This window comes from Aquarana catesbeiana, linkage group LG03 (assembly GCF_042186555.1).
Source record: "Aquarana catesbeiana isolate 2022-GZ linkage group LG03, ASM4218655v1, whole genome shotgun sequence".
In the NCBI taxonomy this organism is placed as follows: domain Eukaryota; kingdom Metazoa; phylum Chordata; class Amphibia; order Anura; family Ranidae; genus Aquarana; species Aquarana catesbeiana.
Window position 1 is genome coordinate 416,330,866 of NC_133326.1, and position 18,048 is coordinate 416,348,913.

General features: G+C 44.9%; 1 protein-coding gene across 1 annotated transcript in view; it reads right to left on the reverse strand.

The window, feature by feature from the left end:
* The window catches only part of LCP2 (lymphocyte cytosolic protein 2), a 460,964-nt gene that overhangs the window by 411,205 nt on the left and 31,711 nt on the right, over nt 1-18,048 (reverse strand). Inside the window, exon 3 of the mRNA XM_073620738.1 lies at nt 14,673-14,719. Coding sequence (XP_073476839.1) covers nt 14,673-14,719 — 47 coding nt within the window. The remainder of the gene's footprint in view (nt 1-14,672; nt 14,720-18,048) is intronic.

The following is an 18,048-nucleotide window of genomic DNA, read 5'->3' on the forward strand; positions in this document are numbered from 1 at the left end:
AGCACTGTTGGCTGTTATTTCCTAAATGCAAAAACACATTTCACTACAAGTGCACTTGCAACTGCACTGAAACTGCACTTGTAGTGCAAAGAGGATTTGCCCTTAGGAAATAACCCCCACTTTTGCATAAAACAGCTATTACATCACCCCAAAAGTGTTGTAGTGTTGAGACAATAATCCACACATTCTTGAGTAAGCCACTTTTTTATACCTGCACAATCACATGTGCATTTACCAAAGGTTTTTAAAACAAACCAACATGTTTGTTCTATAACAATTTTTGCAGTAGCATTAGCAAAATTCGAAATGTCCATTTCAGATAAAACAGGCCTGTGTAAAACCAACAAGAAAGCCAAAAAACTTGAACTTACAAAGTTCACATTAAAACCTGAAGGCTATATCAGACATCAGTATTTAGGAACTGGGTTTGATATAGCGTTCAGATGGGGGGAAATCACCCCTGGAAAAGCCAAATTTGGAAGATGCACACAAATTTCCCAATGTCAACATGTGCTATCTGCCATCAGGGGGGATCAAGGGACGTGTTTTGGGGGAGCAAGCCCTTCCTCAACGCGACTTTATAATTGAGGAAGGGGTTGCACCCCCAAAACGCGTCCATTGATCTCCCGTGATGGCAGATAGCACATGTTGGCACACTGTGTGCATCCTCCAAATTTGGCTTTTCAAAACATTGCAAAAAAATTTAAAAGATTGAACCACAATACAAAAAGTGATTTTGTGGGTTTTTAAATTCGCCCCAAAACATCAATGATGTTATTATTTTTTTTAATAACATCATGGATTTTTTGCTGGATGTTTTGCAGTTCGGCATTACACCCCATGATCTCCCCGATCAGGATCTGGGCACTTTCTGAAGTAAAGCGTTCTCTATCCCTCACATCACGATCACCTAAAAAGAGATAAAGAAAAAAAAAAAAGGTCTCCAAAATCTGCCACCATCCATCTCTTTTACCTGAGCCTGTGGTCGCAGACACTCACCTGTTGTGGTGCCAATCTCCACCACATCTTCTTCTTCCTCCTGCTCAGCTTGGGTTTGGGGTATTTCACCTTCTTCCAGAGGTGGGGGGTCTCTGGTCTCCTCAAATGAGGGGTGTCCTCCGAGTCTTTTCTCCCCTATGTAAAACAAAAATGGTATAATTAGCACACAGATATTTGATGGCAGAACTAGAAATAGGAAACATTGCTTGGAAGTGGGGTACAATTGTCTATTTTAGCCGAGTTCCAAGATGTATTTTTTTTATTGCCCTTTGTCAAGCTGCAATACTTTACCGGTTTAGTACAAGCTTCACAGATGTAGCCCCCCCTATAGTATACACTGGATATACACCTGTGTGGCCCCCTAATAAAAATGGTGTTCTTGTGTCCCACACTAGTGCTCCAGTGTCCAGATGTGAAAACAGCTGCTCAGTGTCCTCTCCTTACACACAATCTAGTTTGCATTTCATTCTAGTAACAAACCCATCTACACAAACAAATATTTGGCATCCAAGTAGGCCCAAAAAAAATGTGGGAAAATGCATATGGCCTAAACAATGGTGTTCTAGAGGCCGAAAGAAAAATGTTTGATACGAACGAATAATGGGCCCATGAACATTAAAGTTGCCCTTTTAAACGTTACAATTAATAAAAGCATATGGAGCAGCACGAACATAATAAAGACAGAAAGAATAGGAACACAGCACAACTACTTACTTTTTTGCAGCACTCTCCGGATCTTTCGGTACTGCTCTGGCTCTCTCAACTTCAGGTCCGACCACCGCTTCCTGAGCTGATCTTTCGATCTTCGTACCCCGAAATTCCTGTGAAGGCTTTTGATCACTTTCGCCATGATCTTGGCCTTTCTGATGTTGGGGTTGGGGTAAGGCCCATACTTTCCGTCATAGTTGGACTTCTTCATGATGTCGACCATCTCCAACATCTCCCCAAAGGACATATTTGTGGCCTTAAAACGTCTCCTTCTGGATCGGGACGTATCCGGATCCTGGCTTTCCTCCTCCTCCTCCTTGTTGCTAGAATTAGCATGCACCTGCTGTAACTCCACCATGTGCTCTTCACCCACTGCGCCGAACAAAAAGGGGCGGGGAATAGACTAGAAAGAACGTCAGGGGTGGGCGGAGTTACACACATGCGCAGTGTGTATAAAGCGTAACACGCGTGTGTATTACGTACGATCTGTGAGCGGAGGAAGGAGCATTGGACGCGCCGATCGTAAGAACGAAGGTAAGAGACAAACTTGTGCCTATACTGCTTCTAGATTGAGGCCTATATTGTAACAAGATTAGGAGAGTTTTGTCTGACATTAGGCTTTGTCTTGTGTTGTGTCTTGCAGTGAACATGGATATGCTACTCAAAGATAATGACTTCATGTCAGTATTCCTAGAGATGCTAAGGGAGCTGCCCTGTCTGTGGGAGATTAAACACCCCATTTCAAGAACCAAGCAAAGAGGAAGGCAGCACTGGAGCAATTGTGTGAAATTGTGAAGCAGGTGATCCCCACGGCAGACATCACCTATTTAAAGATATTAATTGGTTGCCTGAGGAGCACATATCTGAGGGAGCGCAAGAAGGTCCTGGATTCACATAGATCCGGAGCAGCAGATGACATCTATGTCCCCAGGATGTTGTACTACGACAGGCTGCATTTTCTGGCAGGCCAGACTGAACCCAGGCCATCCCTCTCCAGTCTTCCTTCCACGCTTCCTTCCCCCCCGGCTGAGGCTTCTGATGCCCAACCTGGGCCTTCCAGGCCACATGTGGAGGAGCCCAGATTGAGCCAGGTATAGCATTCCTCTAAATATTTCTGCTTGTCCAATCAATGATGTTAACTAGTTAGTTGGAAGTACTAATTTAGGATTGGGATTGATGAAGCAAAACATTACAACCATGTCCCTTTTTCATACACAGGGAAGTCTCAGCCAGGAGGTGGCCGGGCCGAGCCGGCTGGCTGATCTGCAGGTCCCTCCACCCCCCCTGAAAAGAGAAAGTGGCAGTAGGAGGAGTGCCCTAGAGGAGGCTGCTATAGGATTCTTTTGGAGGGCTACAGAGGTCCTGGGAGCACCCCACACCATGGAGGAGAACATTGCTGCCTTCATTGCATATAAAATGCAGAGGATGGAGGAGGGCCAACAAGTCATGTGTGAGGCCCTCGTATTGGAGGCTCTTGAGAAAGGTATGAGGGGCCAAATGACACCTCAGACACACCTTTGGGATGGTCCTCCTCCTCCTCCTGCAGGTCCTCCTCCTCCTCCTCCCTCTCCTCCAGGTCCCCCCAGTCCTCCTCCAGGTCCTCCCAGTCCTCCTCCAGGTCCTACTCCTCCTCCTGCCACATCTCCAACTGCACAGCCACAGCCCGGAAGGAAGCGTGGAAGGAAGACCAGACAGTGATTGCCCTGGGTTCAGTCTGGTCGGCCAAAAGATGCAGCCTCTTGTGGTACCACAGCCTGGGGACACAGATGTCATCTGCTGCTATCCGGATCTCTGCGAATTCTGGACCAGACTGCCCTCCCTTACATATGGACTCCTCAGGCCACCAATTTTGATGTTGAAGAATTGATGTCTGCCGTGGGGGTCCCAGGCTTCGCTAATTTCTCATGTTGATCCAGTGTTGCCTCTCTCTTTGTTTTGTTCTGATCCCTTAATAAAGGAATTTTTGTTTTGAATTATACTCTCCTATGTGTTTTACTTCAAAAAGGACAATTTGTTTGTGAGGATTCAGGTACATTTTAAATATACAATGTGAAATGAACAAGGGACACCAACACCAAACAATCCTTGAGATTAAATAATAAAAGATATCAATGGTGTTGGGGTAACTTGACACACAAAACACACCCAAAAATATTCTGGAGTAAAAATAAAAATAACATTGAACAAAGATCAGCCTTGGAAAAAATCCAAACATTAAAGAAAAAAAAAGGCTGAAAATCCAAACAAAAAAAAAAAATAATATAAAACTGTCAGATGTGACAACTAATAACAATATATTCAGGGAATCCCACTAAAAAAACATAAATAAAAGTTTGTGAGAAGTGTGTGTGAATATGAGCAGCAAAACTACTTAATTCTTGTCACATTATAAAGAAGAAGAGAGTGCGCTGTATTAAACCATTTTTAACATTGCAGCGTGACGAAAGTGCTGTATCCATTGCGAACGCTAAGTTTACCAGAACGAGCTGTCCCGTCTCGGAATTTCTTCTGAGCATGCGTGGCACTTTGTGCGTCGGAACAGGCCACACACGGTCGGAATTGACGCGATCGGATTTTGTTGTCGGAAAATTTTATCTCCTGCTGTCCAACTTTGTGTGTCGGAAAATCCGATGGAAAATGTCCGATGGAGCCCACACACGGTCGGAATTTCCGACAACACGCTCCGATCAGACATTTTCCATCGGAAAATCCGACCGTGTGTACGGGGCATAAGAGACCATAAATCGATACCCACCGCAGATAGGTGGACACCATCCCCCCTGAGGTACAGACAGGTTTCCTTCCCCAATTACATATGGAAGATGACCAGGCCTCCATTACGAAAAATGAATCTGCCAACCACCTTGTTTACTTTTATAAGGGCCTTGTTGATCCTTTCCACTGACCTTGCCAAGTGCCAAGTTGTTCAAGCAATAATTTTGGACCACAAGACAAGCATATCGGGAAAAGCCGTGCGAAGCCGCAGGAAATCAAACTTGATATCCATAATGAGCTCCCTGATAGACCTAACTCCCAGATCATTCCCACCGACATGGAGCATCAGAATGTCAGGAGGTCTGTCCAGGCGTGTAAAACGATGCACTTCAGGCATGACCCTGCTCCACATCATACCCGGTACCCCCAACCAACGCATACATGCTTCCCGCCTAAAAATACCCAGCTGCCTGCCATCAGGCCTAACGTCAGCTCGCCTGGCCCCCCAAAACACATATGAGTGGCCCATGATCCAGACGAGGCGCAGCTGCTCACCACCTAAAAGGAAAAGAACAAAAACACCATGGAACAACACCCTGTCCAGGTCACATATGATCCCCCATGTGTGTGCCTGGGAACCCCAGCGCTTTCCTGCCCGGTGGATATGTCTGAAGTGAGAGTTAGGGCTGTTAATATACAGGCACCTCTAGGAACTGCCTAAGGGTCCTAGGTGCATGAAGGGGTATTGAAGTTTCCTCCCAGCAGTCACTGTACTGCCAACAGTTCCCCTCACTGAGGTTGGCTCTTTTGCTAGTCAGGTCAGTCACCTTATCTGTTTCTTATATCTCCAGACTCCAGCTGTCTCTCCCTCCCCGGCATCTTCCTCCCTGCCTCAGCCACTATCTCGCCCTGCTTCCTTCCATCCTCACACAGATCCATCTGTCTCTGCAGGTCACACTGCTTCCCTCTCAGGTCCTTGTTAACCCGTGCTACCTTCTCCCAGCCAGCCGGTTTGCCAACTTTTAGCAGCCATGCTAATTTAGCCTCTTCCCCAGCTGACTGGAATTCTCTTCCTGACACCTTCCCAACAATAGTCCCTCACTCCCCTCCCCCCTCCCAGTCTTCTTCTCTGGAGGCATATCACCTTCACACAGTTATGTGCCCCTCACCCCCATACACAAACATTGCAAATGGCCAGAATCCATCCCTCTCCAGCCCCTTGACCTCCATCTATTTGCCTCTCCTCCCCCCTTCCCTCATGCCAGCACAAATCCTCCTCCTTCTGTATCCCTATACAGACCAGGATCCCCCAGTTTCACTCGAGTTCTCCTCCACCCACCCCCCATCTCTTACCCACTGCCCCATCCCCCCCCCCATTTTTTTTATTGGCTAAGGAAGAACCCCAAGGTGGAGCATCTTATTACTTCTGCTTGTGTGGGTGGGATGTGTATTGCGCCAACCACATGGGATCTGGGGCGGACTGACAACTCATGGGGCCCCCCGGACAATAGGAGATTATGGGGCCCCCAGGAAATAGGAGATTATGGGGGCACACACACACACACAGTATACAGACACACACAGTATACATACACATACATTATACAATCACAGTACACACACACACACACACAGTATACACATACATACACACACACACACACATACAGTACACACATACATATACACACAGTACACACACACAATATATACTCATACATATACACACAGTATACACACACACACACAGTACACACACACACACAGTATACACATACATATACACACAGTACACACATACGTACACACACAGTACACACATACATACACACACAGTATACACATACATACACACATTACGCACACACAGTACACACATACATATACATACAGTATACACATACAGTATACATAGAGTTGCCACCTTTTCTTCGAGCCAAACCCGAACACTTCAGCGGAGCTTGGCATTTTTTTTTTGTTAGCATACACTATGAGATTGTAAAATACCTGGAAAACCTCTGTGTACCCTAGGGGAGTAGTAATGCGGCACGCGCAGTGGTGAACAGTGGGTGTAGCCAATTGCATATAGTGCAGGTGTGTGTAATGTACAATATAGTGTGTATAGTGTAGGCGTGTGTAATGTACAATATAGTATATATAGTGCAGGCGTGTGTAATGTACAATATAGTGTATATAGTGCAGGCATGTGTAATGTACAATATAGTGTATATGTAGTGTGTATTGTACAATATAGTGTATATAGTGTAGGCGTGTGTAATGTACAATATTGTGTATATTTAGTGTGTAATGTACAATATAGTGTATATAGTGCAGGCGTGTGTAATGTACAATATTGTGTATATTTAGTGTGTAATATACAATATAGTTTATATAGTGCAGGTGTGTGTAATGTACAATATAGTGTATATGTAGTGTGTAATGTTTGGTGGGGAGCCTCCCAGTGTAATTTTGGGGGGTGGGGGGAGGTCTCCTGGTGTAGTATGGGGGGACAAGGGAGAGGAGGGGAGGCTGACAGAGAGGAGGGGGGGTTGACAGAGAGGAGGGGAACTGTGATCATACCTTTGGGTTCCCGCTGTGCGGAGGAGGTCTCGGGCTCCCCGGTCACCTCAATATCTTGTCTCCCCAGCTGTGGTGGAGCAGGAAGAGGGCGAGGCTCCATGAGGTGAGGAGGCGCTCTTACACAGCCAAGTGTAGGAGAGGAGCAGATAGGCACACAGCCACCGGCGCCACCTGCCACATAGTAAATACAGAGCTACGGTGCGGAGGATGGGACAAACTGGGACACAGAGGTGCTGGATATATGTTGTGCGTGCCCGGGTTTCCAGGGGACAGAAACCCGGGCCCAAGTTGCCAAAACCGTACTGTCTGGGTCAATCCTCTACGGGTGGCAACCCTAAGTATACACATACATATACACAGTACACACACAGTATACACATGCACAGTATACACACATACAGACACACGCACAGTATACACGGACATGCACACAGTATATATACACACAGACAGTATACACATACAGACACACGCACAGTATACACGGCATATACACACACCAACACTTTCTATCTAGAAATCATCCTGATGGAACACACTGCTGCTGCCCCCATCTCCTGGCATGCTGATACTTGTAGTGTCCCAGCAGCTGACAGACACATTAGGTGGTAATACAGGAGAGGAGACTGTACCTGTGTACTGGTGGACAGGTAATCAGTAGAGAGATGTAGCAGAGATTGGGGGAGATATTCAGAAAGTCCTTCCTCCAGGAGCAGTGCACTTATTACACAGAAAAACGATCTAATAGCCTCAGAGACAGGAGGAGCCATGGTAGAGGAAACACATCTTCCCCCCTGCTCACCAGGGTAAGCACTGACAAGAATGCATTTATCTGGGGCCAGTTAGCTTACCTTCTATCAGGCAGCAGTGTCCCCTCCTCCCTCTCCTCTCCTCCAGCAGTCGGCATTTCCTCTGCTACAGACAAATAAGCCGTGCTGAAGAAGGTAGCGTGTACAGTTTATTTCTATTGGTTGATGAGGTACTGGAGAGGCGGGGCAGCTATAATCTCTGGATTATCAGACCAAAATTATGTCAGTAAGGGACATTTCAGGGACAGATGTAAAAAAAACACAGATTTTTATATACTGTCCCTGGTTTTACTGAGACTGGCAACCCTGATGGGGCCCCCTAGTGGCCTGGGGGCCCTCGGGCAATGCCCGAGAGCCCAAATGGTCAGTCTGCCCCTGCATGGGAGGAATAGGAGGGGAGGGTCAGCAGGGATTGGCACAGTACACATCCCACCCACACAAGCATCAGTAATAAGATGCTCCACCTCGGGGTTCTTCCTTAGCCCCTGAAAAGTGCCAGAAGAGAGCCAGAAACTCTGCAGGGGAAGGTAGAGGGGGAGATGTCATTCCAGTTTTGATTTAGCCCAGTGACAGCCTGCCAGAATAGGTGGAATCTGTAACAGCAACTTCTGTGAGCAGCTCTGCTTGAAGAGACCATATCTGTAGTATACATTACTGCCCCTATACTGTACACTCTGCCCCCTGTATTGTGTCTGCTTACCCTCCCCCTCTACTGTGCCCTCCCGCCCCCCCCCCTGTACTTTACCTCCCACCCCTGGACTATACCCTCCTAACCACTGTACTGTGCCCTCCTGCCCCCCCCCCTGTACTGTGCCCTCTTGCAACCCCTGTACTGTATCCTCCTGCCCCCCCATATTGTGCCCCTACCCTTGTACTGTACCCTCTTGCCCCCCCATACTGCGCCCCTATGCCTGTACTGTGCCCACTTGCTCCCCCTGTACTGTACTCTCCTAACCACTGTACTGTGTCCTCCTCCACCCCATACTGTACCTTCCTGTCCCCCTCTGTACCGTGCCCTCCTGCTGCCCCATACTGTACCTTCCTGCCCCCTTACTGTTCCCCCTGTATTGTACCCCCCTAACCACTGTACTGTGCCCTCATGCACACCACCCCCCCATCCTGTACCGTACCCTCCTGTTCCACCCGTAATTTGGAAGTTTTGTTGTGTTTGTGTCTCCTAATAATGATTGTCATGTATTTTTTGTGAAAATATTGTTTTGTTTTTATTTTTATTTATTTTTTGGAGGGGCCTGTCAGGTAGGCTGTATGGGGCCCTGTGATTTCTAACAGCAGCCCTGGGCGTCACTATGGGGGGGTAGGGGTGCAGTCTGCTAGTGAACACAAGCTGCTGCACTGTGACATGAGAGAGGGGAGCTGAGGGATGTCAGCGTATCTCACCCGCTCGCCCCTTTCTCCTGTCAGCAGTAAAAAGAGAGCAGCTCTCATCTTGTTTGCCCAGCTTGGTGCCCGGTTTGCTTCCCTGCCCATTGGCCACAGCGGAGGGCCAATCAGAAGAGGCGAGTGGAGCATCATGGGACATGCTACAGGAAAAAGAGAGGACTGTGCTTGGGAAGCCAGAGAGAGCACCATGCTGTACCCGCACCACCAGAGAGAGAGCACCATGCTGTACCTGCTCCACCAGAGAAAGAGCCACACTGCTGCCAGCACCACCAGAGAGAGAAAGACTGAGCCACTACCAGGGTATAGACATGCTACATTACTGACCAGAGTCACCCTGGGCAACCCAGAGTGAGCGAACGTCCAGCCGGAGGAATCACTGTTGCAGTTTCGCTGGGTCTGGTAAGAGGGCCTGTTGGCCATTATCCATTACTGCTCATAGGGACTGAGCAATTGGAAAGTGCCTAACCTGCTATCCTCTAGGCCTTATTGACCGCCGCAACATGTGCCAACGAGCTCCAGCGCTGGGCTGCTGGCCCAAAAATAGGAGGGGGGGTATATTATATTTTACAGCACCAGGTGACACCAACCCTAGTGATGCCACTGCTTGTGTGTGTCTCACACACTGCACAAGCTTTAGTCTGAAATGCCCGGCAGCGCTGTAACAAAGTCCTGTGAGATAGAGAGAACACCGATCCAATGCAGTGAAAGTGAATCAGTGTGACGTGTATCATAGAAGCCGCGAGCCAGTCTAGGAGGCGGGACTTTGTTACAATGGCTGCCCGGGAGATTCAAATTCAAGCTCAGTGAAGCAGGAGATCGTTGCCGCTCTGTGTGATCTAGGGGCCCTGGTAGGCTGCAATTGCTGGACACTGATAGGCTGCAATTGGTGGGCACTGGTAGGCTGCGATTGGTGGGCACTTGTAAGCCGCAATTGGTGGACACTGGTAGGCTGCATTTGATGCATTGATCTCTTGTATCATTTCCGCAGTCTATGACCATCTCTTGTAATATGTTTGCAGTGTCTGACCATCTCTTGTATCATGTCTGCAGTCTCTGACCATCTCTTGTATCATGTCTGCAGTCTCTGACCAACTCCTGTATCATGTCTGCAGTCTCTGACCATCTCCTGTATTATGTCTGAAGTCTCTGACCATCTCCTGTATCATGTCTGCAGTCTCTGACCATCTTCTGTATCATATCTGCAGTCTCTGACCATCTCTTGTAATATGTTTGCAGTCTTTGATCATCTCTTGTATAATTTCCGCAGTCTCTGACCATCTCTTGTATCATGTCTGCAGTCTCTGACCATCTCTTGTATCATGTCTGCAGTCTCTGACAATCTCCAGTAGTATGTCTGGGGACTCTTTTTAACAGACTCTCTAACAGAAGCCCTCTCTGTGTCCATTAGAGAGACCCCCTTCAGGTCCCATTAGTGTATTCTCCTCCTGTATTTTGTTTATTGTTAAGAGATCATGGGAAGATCCCAGGGTAACGAAGACTCCTTAGGGGAACATGTTTGAGTCATTGCCATAGAAATATTTGTAAAGGGGAGGAGTTAGTAAGATGACGCCCATGTGGGGGGGCCAGAAATATTTCTGCACCCAGGCGTCTGTGACCCTGGGATCAGCCCTGGCAGAGCTCCAAACAGCTACAGTAAAGGGGAAATATTTTACAGGTAAGGATACATGCAGGAGGCATGTATATCCTTATAGATCAGCACTATTGAAGTCATTTAGAAATGATGAGAGTGGGTTTACATCCACTTTAAGTACGTAAAAATCTTATTTTACCTACATTGCATTATAAAACTGAGTATTTCTGTAAAAGCTTTGTTCTACTTTAAGCCAGTGTTGTCAGCTACTAGATTGAAATTTATTGACACGGCAACCAAAATTTACTGGCACAGCCAAGGTTTTACTGGCAGTTCCAAAATTACATGTGCAAATTTCAGTAATTAGGCTACAAACAAGTACAATATACAATCAGCAATGTCATTTAAAAACATATTTCTTATTTTATTTTCAATATAGTAAGTAAGTAGCTCAGGGACAGGACTCAGCAGGGCAAGACATTTAAATAGGCAGGCACACAAACATGAAATTAACTTTCACAGTGGCACTGACAGCAGTGTGCAGCAGCACAAATGATAATAACACCTCACTGACATAACACAATCCTTTCCTGAATCACAGTGACAGTCTCTTTCTATGCCAGGTGATCCCTTCAGTCCACTCCAGCTCAAACAGCAATGACATCCCCGCTCCCAGCTTGCCTTGCTCCCGTCCCACATGCGCACACACAAGGCTCCGGCTGCTCCCCTTGGCCTCCTTGCACCATGACATCACACGACATGCTCAGGAACTGCATCCACCAGACCTGCCACCCACAGGCACCACCTGAACACACTGTAGCAGGCACTCAGATGGTCTCTGCCAGCTCCGTTTCGAACAACGCATGCACAGTTCCAAGCCGAGCGTCACAGCCATATTTTTAACTGCCAACCCTTTCCTTTTACTGGCAAGAGAAAAACGCCTGTTTTTTTACTGGCTGCAAGTAAAAATACTGGCGGTTGGCATATTGCTTTAGGCTAGGTACACACATGCTGTAGCCGTGGCTCATAGCATGGGGTCCTGTGCGTCCCTGTTCACCGATTCAGGTGCAAATCAGGTCCAAATTTTTGCCTAAATTTGCACCTGATCCGGAGCCAAAGACACACAGGACCCTTCTTAAATGCGGACCACAGCCGCCCCAGAGGTGTGCAAACCGGCTCCATTGAGAGCCTGTCACACTCTCCTGTCATGCGAATTGGATGCGGGGAAACCCGTATTCCAATTCGCATAAGTGTGAACCTGGCCTGAAGCTTGTAAAATCCCAGTTTTAAAGATCACAAATCATGGATTGACCAGATCAGAATAGCTGATCACTGAGTTTTCTGTCTTCATAGATCACAAACAGGTCATGCTTTCATTGTGTTTCAAGTTAATTATCTGTTTAGTGACCTGGGCGCTTCTCATAAGCTGTGATTAAGTAATGGAAATATGCAAAAGTGCTTACAAGTCTGGAAACATAACCTGTGAGAGCTCTCTGAGGACTGGTTTAAAAGCATTGCTCTAATGGCCAAGCTTTAGGCCTCATGCACACTGGAGGGTTTGCTAACTCTCCTAGTCTCCTTTCCTCCTGCCGGCAGAGTTTTGGAAAAAAAAACACTTGACACTTTTAGGCGCGTTTACTCCCATCAAGCACTTGGGCGTTCATTCATTTCATTGGCAAGAATAATATTTTTTTCTGGCCACTGGAATTAATTAATGCTCAAGCACACGTATAGGTTCATCAAGCAAGTTTTTTCTGCCAAAACTCTGCTGCTACTGGATGCACTAGCTGTGGGGTTTTTGTTTCCTGCCTCTGAATTCCTCTAAGCATCTATGTGTGCATGTAAACATGGGCTAACTTGCAGGAAAGTTTAGAGGCAGCAAAAAAAAAGAAAAAAACAGCAAACACCCCTAGCAGCTTCAGAAAAACTTCCATGTGAGCATGAGGCCTTAAAATTACCTTGCAAACAAGGCCTTATTAGTGTATACAGTACACACATTTAATGTGGACCTAGTGTGAGATCTATTTTTCATGCTAAGTGCATGTACAGCCGTGGCCAAAAGTTTTGAGAATGACACAAATATACATTTTCACAAAGTCTGCTGCTTCAGTGTTTTTGGATCTTTTTATCAGATGTTATTATGGTATACTGCATAAACCGCAAGATTTGCTCGTAGCTAGTCCTGGCAATGGCAGCAAAGAACACGGACATATGGTTAATTGGGTCAGTGAACATAAGTGTCAAAGGCTTTTATTGACAGAATTTGTGGGGGGGGGGGGGGGTTGTTCACCCGCCTCTTGAAGCTCTATTCCCAGTCTAATGCCCTGTACACACGGTCGGATTTTCCGATGGAAAATGTTTGATAGGACCTTGTTGTCGGAAATTCTGACCGTGTGTAGGCTCCATCACACATTTTCCATCGGATTTTCCGACACACAAAGTTTGAGAGCAGGATATAAAATTTTCCGACAGCAAAATCCGTTGTCGGAAATTCCGATCGTGTGTACACAAATCCGACGGACAAAGTGCCACGCATGCTCAGAATAAATAAAGAGATGAAAGCTATTGTCTACTACCCCATTTATAGTCCCAATGTACGTGTTTTACGTCACCGCGTTTAGAACGATCGGATTTTCCAACAACTTTGTGTGACCGTGTGTATGCAAGACAAGTTTGAGCCAACATCCATCGGAAAAAATCCTAGGATTTCGTTGCCGGAATGTCCGAACAAAGTCCGACCGTGTGTACGGGGCATAAGTCTCCTAAGAGGAAACAAAGCTAGCTACGCGACGTTCATCTGTGTGGACCGTTCAGCAGGTGGCCATGCATGATCACACTATACACTGCTCGAATTATACGTCTTGGATGTAAGTGCATTTTTATTTAAAAAAAATGTTTTATACATTAATGAGCCTCTTCCATTGCTTTACATATTGCCTGATGTGACTAAGGAGAGTAAGGAGATACACGAGCCTGATTTTTTTACTGAAGCTGGCTTACCTTTTGACCACAAAGGAGGATTTACACAAATGCATATGATCTCTTGGTTGGATCATTTCTTCTAGTAAGCAGCTCATCTTATGCACAAAGCACGGGGGTGATACTCTCTTCAGGTGGAAATGACTGACCTATTACGATCATTCAGTTGGAACTGCATGTGGGAAGCTGGACTCGCTTCTATTTTTCTATTTTTCTTTTTCTACTTTTTTTGTCTCACATGTGAACACATACTGTTTGTGGAACATTGTTTATTATCATTTTTTTTTATTTACCTTGTTCTGGTGGATACATTTGTTTCAAACACCTGGACTTTCATCTTTTATCAAGTTCTTTTTGATCTAACATTCACATGTTTTGTTTATATTGTGTTTTTTTCAAAGTTTTTTTTTTAAGTTTTGTCTTATTTATTGTAGAACACATTACAGATCACTTATATAGTGTCAGTAGATACTTATTTGACATTTCACTGTTTAGTTTTTGTGACAGTCAATTTACAGCGCACCTTATTTATTCATTACAGTCTTGTAAGGTTACTGATGTGATATGATAATTGTAGAAATACTAGAAATGAAAAGCATTTTTATTTTTTCTCGCAGTAGCATACTTCATCCATGAAATTGATTGCATTGCCAATGCCAAGGTTATGTTTTCCCCTTTATTGAGGAGAATACAAGGCTGCTTACGGAGGAATCAGTATTTTCTTACCCCCCCACACCTCCCTTATAAATACAAATTTGAAAGATGCAGTACTAACTACAAATACTCCTACACTAATTCACATAATAATATGTAAGTGATCAAAGAGAGCAAGGTTTCACATCTTATGAATTTTTCCCTTGTGATTTTTAAATATGTAGGCGTGTACTTACGGTACACTTATTTTGGGAAACTTCTGCATGTCATTTTCAGTCATCTCCTGCAGCAAAAAAAAGAACGGGTTATTTAGTGCAATTATATGACTACATTGCATACTGTATATATTGCTTTTTTTTATCAAAAGTTCACTTGATGTTTAAGCAAAAACTAATTAAAGGGAAATTTAAGTGGAACTTCACCCAAAACTCCTGTGTCTCAGCCAATCAGGAGAGAGAATCTCAGACAGCCGAGACACTCGAGGACATCGCTGGACAAAGAGGGACTTTAGGTAAGTATTAGGGGGGCTGAGGGGGGCTGTTGCATACAGAAGTCTTTTTATCTTAATGCATAGAAAGCATTAAGATAAAAAAACCTATTGCCTTTACAACCACTTTAATATTCAGCAGCTACAGTATTTGTAGCTGTTGTCTTTTCATTTTCTTTTTCATAAAGCCTAAAGATCCTCTTTAAGGCTTAAAGAATGAAACATTTCAAATAAATAAATATATATATATATATATATATATATATATAATTGATGTGATTAGGGAGTCATGAAACATCTATTCCAATGTATATATATGAGTACATGTTTTATATATCTATCATATATCAGCTTCTACGCTTATAAGCCTTAAAAACAATATTCAGTAGATATCAAAGCTTGCCCCTCTCCTACTGTGGATGGACTGCAAGAGTTAACAGAGAATTTTGCGCCTGCTTCCCAGAATACATTCAGAATATAACATAACACGAACATAACACAAATGAATTAAAAGGAGCAAGAAGTGCTGCAAAGTGCTGCAAAGTGCTGAGAAGTGCTGCAAGAATAAAAATCACTTCCTCAAATGTGCACCAGATAAAAGCCAAAACTTTGCACTATATGTATTTTTATTTGTGGTTTGTATGCGCCAGTCTTGTTGACGTATCTCAGTCTTTAATGGAATGTATAAAAGTCTTGAGAAGCGGAAATATTAAACATAAAGTAATTTTTACTCTGCACTAAGTCTCAGCATGCATGCTTTTATATTCAACAATCTGATCAGGAGTAGATATAATAGTATCGGAACTTTTGTTCTGATCCAAATTATATATATATATATATATATATATATATATATATATATATATATATATATGTAGCGCTGGTAGATTTTAATCTACTGCTGATAGGTAAATCTAGTGGGTTACTTGTTAGGTGAAGTTAGATTTGCCTCTGTTCCAGCTTGGCTGAGTTGCGTGTAGTTTCACACTGCGCCGGTGGGTGTTGTCACCATGGGCCAGTGTAGAAAAGGCAACGTGTTGAAGCGTATGAGTGCTCCTCTGTCCCGGAGACAATTCGGTGGAGGTGGTCCTCCGAGTTGCATTCTGGGAGAGGGTATTTATGGGACAGACGCCATGTTTAGGGGTCTTTTTCCATTCACCTGCTGGCCCTCCTGGCCGACAGGTATGCATTAGGAATACCACCTCGTGGTCCTCCGTTCCGCAGGCCCACGTCGCTGCAGTGTGTGGGTGGGCCCAGAAGTCCTGGGCTGTCTATTCTAAGAGAAGAAGCTGGACAACTGAGGAGATCCCAGGGAAGGACCCGTCATGGAAGGATCATGCAGAGTGCTGGTCTGAAGAGGGGCCTGGTAACTCAGTTGGAGGACGTATCCTCGGTTTTACTGGTGATTATGGATAAAGAACTGTGGGGTATGTAGATAGACAGTGTCAGTGTTTAGAGATCTTCGTGATCAAGATTTTATGTCCATCTCAGTGTTTCTAAATTCAAGGCTGTTTTTTTTTGCTAGCTGGACTTCCTTCATTTAAAAGATATAACATACCTAAATATATATATAGGGATGGACTCCTCAAGTTATTTTAGTTGGTTCATACAGTCTATACAGCTATAGAGTCTACATACTGCATAGTACTGCCGGGTTGGCTTAAAGGTTCAAGTGCTGTGTCTGATATTCATCGTAAACCATAACAAGTCTGTGGCAGAGACTTTTGTTCGTGCTACGTGCTGGCTGCTAGGCAAGTGAGAAAGGCCTATCCAGGCGGGCAAAGATTGAATCCCACAAGGGGAGTGCATTCAACTACAAGTATTCGATTCCTAACAATGTACTAAAGAATACTAAGAAAAGGTATTTGAGCTTCCCTGCAACTTTCCTTCTGCCTCTTTCCTGCTACTTCCTTTATTACCTGTTCATTAAAGCATTGGAAAAGATACTCAAGTGTTTGGTGCCTACATTGTCCGGAGGTAAACTCAAAGGGACCCTAGACCCAGTGGCGTTGAAACAGAGGTGGCGAGAGTGAAAGTAACAGCCCGCTTTAAACCAGCAGCTCCACCGTGAGTTATTGCTACATATATATATATATATATATATATATATATATATATATATATATATATATATATATATATTTGCTTTTTGTTTTTTTTTGTAATAGAAGACATCATAGTGCATTCATTTTTTATCCTTATTTCTTATTTAAATTTCTTTACACTGATCAACAGAAATATGGTCTTTAATGTCAACATAATAACCAATCTCTGCAAAGTGATTTAAAAAAATAAACAAAATAACATGCAAATTAACTGATTGTATACAGTGGCGGCCGGTGGTTATTTTTTTGGGGGGGGTGGCAAACGGTTGCAGCACCTCCCCCTCGTCCCCCCCAGTGGCCTCCCCTTCTCCTGCTCTCTCATGGGCATCATGGCGGCGGCTTCCATTTCCTCTCTCCTCCTCAGGGGCCAATCAGGACTATTCTCTTTTCGGCCAATCAGAAGACGGCTCTTTTTCTGATTGGGCGGATTGAGGATCAGTGTTTCAATAGCGAATATTTATTCGCTGTTGTAACACCTGGGTGGGCTCATAGCGCAATACTCTGCAAGCCAAGCCCACACTATTTTGAAGCCTATTAGAGCCTCAGGCTCTAATCAGGTGCTTAAAAAAAACCCGCTGCTGTAATTCATGCGCCCAGTGTGCTGAAAGGGCCCGGATGCATGATTAGGAGGTGGCGGCCGTGGATAGAGGGGGCGGCGCCTGAGTGCCTGTTATTGGCAGGGGCACCACTGTATAGTCAGGGTCATAGTATAATCTGTGCCATGAAGACAAAAGAACACTCCAAGCATTTCGATGGAAAGGTAAGTGAAAAACACAGGACAGGTTAGATAAAACAAAAATTCCAAGTCACTAAATATATCTCTTGAAATACAATCATTAAAGTGTTGTCTAAACACAAGAAAAATGGTTATTTTTTTGGGGGGGTGGCAAACGGTTGCAGCACCTCCCCCTCATCCCCCCCAGTGGCCTCCCCTTCTCCTGCTCTCTCATGGGCATCATGGCGGCGGCTTCCATTTCCTCTCTCCTCCTCAGGGGCCAATCAGGACTATTCTCTTTTCGG